This window comes from Sander lucioperca, chromosome 1 (genome assembly GCF_008315115.2).
Source record: "Sander lucioperca isolate FBNREF2018 chromosome 1, SLUC_FBN_1.2, whole genome shotgun sequence".
NCBI lineage: Eukaryota > Metazoa > Chordata > Actinopteri > Perciformes > Percidae > Sander > Sander lucioperca.
Genome location: NC_050173.1, coordinates 36,703,465 through 36,709,136, shown reverse-complemented (window position 1 = coordinate 36,709,136; position 5,672 = coordinate 36,703,465). Strand labels below are relative to the sequence as shown.

At 41.0% G+C, this 5,672-nt stretch overlaps 2 protein-coding genes across 2 annotated transcripts in view; one reads left to right on the top strand and one right to left on the bottom strand.

Moving 5' to 3' along the window:
* LOC116064279 (cis-aconitate decarboxylase-like) overlaps window positions 1–1,248 on the bottom strand; it is a 7,310-nt gene extending 6,062 nt beyond the window's left edge. Inside the window, exons 1-3 of the mRNA XM_031319365.2 lie at window positions 1,167–1,248; window positions 602–656; window positions 240–427 (exon numbers count right to left, since the gene is read on the bottom strand). Of these exons, the coding sequence (XP_031175225.1) occupies window positions 240–427; window positions 602–656; window positions 1,167–1,184 (261 nt within the window). The 5' untranslated portion in view covers window positions 1,185–1,248. The remainder of the gene's footprint in view (window positions 1–239; window positions 428–601; window positions 657–1,166) is intronic.
* Window positions 1,249–3,881: 2,633 nt separating this feature from the next.
* On the top strand, window positions 3,882–4,900 carry LOC118494594 (yrdC domain-containing protein, mitochondrial-like). The gene is made up of 4 exons (XM_035998907.1): window positions 3,882–3,975; window positions 4,096–4,205; window positions 4,321–4,512; window positions 4,631–4,900. Exons 1-4 carry the CDS (start codon window positions 3,912–3,914, stop codon window positions 4,718–4,720), a joined length of 456 nt encoding a protein of 151 aa, XP_035854800.1. The 5' UTR covers window positions 3,882–3,911; the 3' UTR covers window positions 4,721–4,900.
* The last annotated feature ends 772 nt before the right edge of the window (window positions 4,901–5,672 follow it).

Below are 5,672 nucleotides of genomic sequence, written 5' to 3'. Positions count from 1 at the left end.
TACGTTTCTTTGTAAGTCATATGTCAAACACAGAAACTTGGAGAAAAAGGTCACCAGACATTAAAACCCTGCCTGTTCCAAGATGCAATTGAGCATAATAATAACCTGGGATTTTTTTTTTGGACTCACATAGCTGACTTACAACTACTGTTTGTATAAGGTCAAGCAATTTATTTCATCTGTCTTACTGCTTCATATCAGATAAGACCTTAAAATTATTTCTTTCCCATCTTCCTCACCTGGCAGTGCTGCAGAGCCAGCTCAAACACATCTGTTGTGCTGCCAATCACACCAACTCCAATGCTGTCCAGCACCATCCTTTTGCTGCGGTGGAGCACCACAGAGGACAAGTGCTGGGGCTTTACTTCACTGATGAACTTCCCAAAGCTGGCTGTGACTGTGTCCTCAGGGGCCGGGCGCTTCAAGACTGCAGGGGGAAGGAGCAAAAAATGGTGTTTGCACAAATAAAGAATGAGATAAGAAGTAGATAAAAGAGAAATGTTTAGTTTTAGTTGTCTAAAAGTAAAAATGCTGTTTGGAATGGCTGCACCATAGAGAAATGTCTTCTTGTAGTAGAACAAAAGAACAGAGTTAAGTTTACCTTCCACTGCAGATTTATGCAGTCCTCTAACAGCCCACACTGGTCTAATGGTTTTCTGTAGGACAGAGTACAGAATATCTTTACTGGCACCTGTAAACCACTAAGTGTGACTTAATTTTATTATAATTATGTGTTATTTTCTTACAGATTCATTACAGATCCTAAACACACAGACAGATTTTCTGCCTTTTCTTTGTCAGACTCAGATCTAATTAAATGAACCCTTTAGTGGATATTTGCATCACTTAAGTGAAAACTGAGCCTGTGTGCCCCTTTAAAAGAGCTATTGTATACTGTTACAGGTGTGGTACAGTATGTGTAATCTGTGCAACATTTAAGAAGATCTCTGTTAAATTCTCCCCTACCATCTTCTAAAAAAACACCTACATCGTTAAAACTATATTGTGATTTTAGAATTTTGTATTAAATCCTAGACTGGATAAAGTTGAACAGTTTTAGGCATACCTAGCAATGTATTTGACTTACTTAGGCTGAACAAAATTCATAATTACAGTAGATCCCTATTAATCAGAAATAGTCCTGTAAAAATATTTTATATCTTTACCTGTAATTTGGAGATCATAGCTTCAGTCAGTTGTTGCTCTTCTTTTTTCTTTCTCTCAGATGCAGTAGGTTTGCAGTTAACAGGTTGTTGAAAGGACGGTGGTGCTTTTTGGATTGAGACCTGCTTATATAGTCCAGGGCTATGACACTGGCCTGGGAGGAACAGGGCAGGGCTGGCAACAGAGGCATATCCTAAACAAAACCTTATCAGATTAAATTTAAATTTTCACGTTGACCACCATCATCATCGTCTTGACCAGCATCACAATCCTCAGAAGAGGAGGAGGAAGGAGTGGAACTTTACTATCTAAGGTGAAGAGAAGTGATGTCACCGCTCAGGTTGCAGACTGTGGGGAATTTTCATGAACTCCTCCTACACACAGGGAGGCCTTATTTATGACAAACGTTTATCCCTGCTTCAGAACAACTCAACAGTTCATCAGTGCATCCACAGCTATTTATTTAAGCATATTTTTGGGCCCTCCTCACATAAGGGCCCTGAGTACTCAGTATATATATATATATATAAAATGTATATATATATATATATATTTTTTTTTTTATGTAATTAGCTTTTAGTCTTTAAAAAAAAAGTAAAATGCTGTGCAAACAGCCATGTTGTACTTTCCGACCACACACAACAGTGACCTCTCTCTCTCTCTGTGATTTTAGTTTGCATCCATATTTGAGCAACACAGTGATACTATTCGGTGATACTGTTGTATTCTTAGATTTTGGGGGTGATTTCTGCATTTGATATTGCACATTATACTTACTTAATGGAAAACGTACGTACATTCATGGATATGTTGTCTGTGTCATTTGTTTCACTGTTTCAGTGAAACTGCAGCTTGACAACAAAGACAGGATGGCAACATCAGATGGGTTTCCAGCCAGTTTCTATGGTGAACCAGGAGTGTTAGGCATGTTATCCAATGGGATAAGTGCATTCCTCGTACTGCTACAGAACTTCAATACAACACACACTGGCAATGCACCAGTCGGGGTGGAAAACATACTTGCAGGTAAACCTTTTAGTAAATCGGCGAAAATTATATTATAAAAAAATAATATAAAAATATCTTAGTAATTTCAATTCCATGTTTTGTTTTTTATAGGTGTTCATCTCATTTTGATTGGTGGTATATGCCAACTGGTGGCTGGACTGATTTCCTTTAGAAGATACGATCATCTGAGTGGCACTGCGTTCATTGGCTATGCTGCTCTTTGGGGCAGTTATGGTGCCACCCGAATCTACTTTGGTGCCTTAGCTGAAATTCCTGCAATAGCATCAATGCCACATCAGATGATGAACAATGTGTCCCTGTCCACAAACATGATGAGCAATATGTCTCTGAATGCCACCACAGAGATTCCAGTTAGCCATTTTTTGCTGTCCATAAAAGAGTCAGCAATCGCTGGTCTGGTCCCTTATATCCTTCTGTCCTTTCTCCTAGCCTTCTGCTCTGCCATGGTCAATTACATCATGCCTTTTGTTTTTGGGGCCATCACAGCCACCTTAGTTTTTGAAGCAGTGGGTCTGGTAGCGAGCTCCTGGGCTCTCGTGCTCTCTGGGGTTCTGGAGTTGCTCATTCTGATTTTTGCCATCTATGGTTCAGCTGCACTGCTCGTAAAAGGTCTGACTCAACGTCTAGTCCTCAAAGGCTTCGGTACCCCCCTTTTTAATGTTCTTCTGCTCAGCAAGCGCCCAGAGCATTGGCCAGGAGAAGAAGAAAAACACAAAATATGCAGAGCCCATGGCCTTGGGTTTCTTCTGTGACACTGTTGCCTCCTTCATCTTTGCTTTCTACAGCTTTGGGTACATGAAGTCATCACAGTTGCCCAGCTGTTCTCCAGCTACTATGCCCATCTGCGCCAAGACTGCTACCACACCACTAAGTTTGGTCTTCATGCCACATATTGGCTGATCAAAGCTTGGGATGAATTTGTGGTATCTGCTCTGGTTGCAGAGGACATTAATGTGGCCTCAGGTAGGGTAACAATGGTGGGAAATTGGTTCTTTGTGATGGCAGGCATGGTGCTCTGTGTGGGAAGCCTGAACACAGATGTCCTAGAGCTGATCCACAACATGTTGTTTCTCCTGCTTACACTCTCAACAATCCCCCAGATTCCTCTCCAGGGATACTACATCTTCTTTGGTGTAGCCTGCTCCCTGTTCACCACAGCCTCCCTGTATGGCACTTTCTCGCGTCTCATCAACGCCATAGCAGAGAAGTCTCTAATCCCTGTAGGACCACAGCCCATCGCCTCTGACCAGTTGAAGAAGGCTTTGAAGTGCTGCAGTGCCGAGCAGGGGGACCCAGAGCCCCTACCTCAAACTGACCAGGGTTCAGACGCCCTGTTCTACCTTTCAAATGGGGTTGCAGCTCTCTCAGCTCTTCATTCAAGTTCATCCAGGATGAATCCTACCTTTGTACATACAAACGTTTATACAAACATGTATTAAAATGAAGACATGTTCTCACTGATTTACACAAAATTCTGATCCCAAGTTTTTTTTTCTAGGTGACATCCTTCAGCTTTTCACAGAGGAAGCTTACGGTTTTACAGCTGGAGCCATTGCTCTCTTGGTCATTAATGCTTTCCTTATGCTGATTGGTAAGGTCAACAGGATCTTTTAATAGAAGACTTAATTAATTAGTTTGTTTTTGAGCTTGTTTTGATCCTTCCTTTGTCTATGTCAGCTGCTGACAGGAACCTGGTTTTGCTGTTTCTAACAGCAGTCATGGAGGTTGTTCTGGTCTGTTTCCTGCTTTCCACTCTGCAGCGACTGCCTTATGAGCTTGAAAGTAAGTATGGACAAAGCCTCATTCTGATCACATTTATGTTTTAAAATAGAAATAAACGAAAATGAAAATCATATCAGTAAAAACTTGATATATTGAAACATTCTGACATTTTCTTTACAGTTGCCATGCTTGAACTACTTTCAACAATTTGTATATATGGAGCTCTGGCGTCACTGGTGAACTGTATCTTCTCACAAAGACTGCTACCTATGGGCCCTCCCTTAAGAAAGGTAACCAATTAAAACACTCCTTTTGCATTCTTCTGCTAATTCTACAGTGGTCTGTCATATTTGATCCTGTTCATTTTTTTTTTTTAAATGTCCCTCCCTCTGTCGCCTGTCTCAGGAGAAAGTGAAGCAGGAATCTGCTCCGGAGGTTCCCTGTCCTGTGGCTAATTCCCGACTCACCAGTGGTCTCCTGAAGATCGCTGGCCTACTGAAAGAAGGAGGAGTGTGTGGTATTCCCACAGACACTGTGTATGCCCTGGCTGCCTCCTGCAAGAATCCTCAAGCTATAGAGAAAATATACAATATTAAAGTAAGAATGAAAAACATACTGGTAGTTTGTATCATTTGGAAGTTTGATATATCACAGATCATTTTATCCAATTTCAACATTTTGTCTTCATCAACCTGTTATCTGTGACCTCGTCCAGGACAGACCAGCAGAGAAGCCCATCTGCATTTGCATCTCTAACGTGGAGCAGCTGGTGGCAGCCAAGCCTCCCTTCAGCCCTCTGCTCTAGGAGTTTATGAGGAATGTGTATCCAGGCGGCATCTGCTGCATCGTCAGCAAAGGAGACTGGCTGTTCAAACTAGGTAAACTGTTCAGTTTAAATGTTACTGGGTTCAGTTTTCAACTTTTTCCAGATTATTAATATTAATTATCAGTATTCAGCGCAGTTTTAATTTATACTGTGTAGGAGTGGGACCAGCTTATGACCATGTTGGCACCACTCTTTTTGCTGCAGTCGACTGGGACACAAGATCCAAGGGGACTCAAATGAAGTTGTTGCTTCCACCGTGGTTAACTGCCTGAAGATTGATGAAGGTGAATTGCAAAAATATTCCCAATACTTTCTCTCTTTTTTTGTTTTCACAGGAACTTTCTAACTCAAGCCCATCTCACTCTTTCCACAGGGACCATCACCATTGTGAGGGAAGGATGTGTCCCTGCAGTAAAAGTCCAACAGATCTTCGACAGAGTGAAAAGCACTATGGTGTGATTGTCTTGTACCTCATTTCTCTGCTTCAGAGAGCCTCATCATGACTTGTTCCCTACAAGATAGGCTTCTTCAGCTCCTCCCATTTCCATTCAACACAAAACACATGAATCATATGTGATTGACTGAGTGAAAGTGTGTGTATTGCTGGTTGTGTAGCCTATGTGTATAACTGTGGTTTTCTTGGCAAATGTTACAATAAAAAAAACATTTTTAGCTCACAATGTCACAACATGAATTATGCAGTTATGTTTATAATAAGGGTGGTATAGATAAGATAAGATAAGCCTTTATTGTCTCCTATAGGAGAAATTTGTCTTGGGCATTCGAGAGAAACAAATGGTGACACATTGCACATAAACACACAATAAACATACAGTTAACCTACATAGAACATAATCATACATTATCTCATCCAATGCTTCAATGAACATCTAATAACCACAAACAATACACCCCTACCTTTCCTCACGTT

What these genes read in the sequence shown, in the direction of transcription:
- LOC118494594 (XM_035998907.1), top strand. Translation starts at nt 3,912, where the DNA reads ATGGAGGTTGTTCTGGTCTGTTTCCTGCTTTCCACTCTGCAGCGACTG. An exon ending in ACTGCCTTATGAGCTTGAAA is followed by an intron (nt 3,976 to 4,095) that starts GTAAGTATGGAC and finishes TTTTCTTTACAG; the next exon opens with TTGCCATGCTTGAACTACTT. An exon ending in TGGGCCCTCCCTTAAGAAAG is followed by an intron (nt 4,206 to 4,320) that starts GTAACCAATTAA and finishes CGCCTGTCTCAG; the next exon opens with GAGAAAGTGAAGCAGGAATC.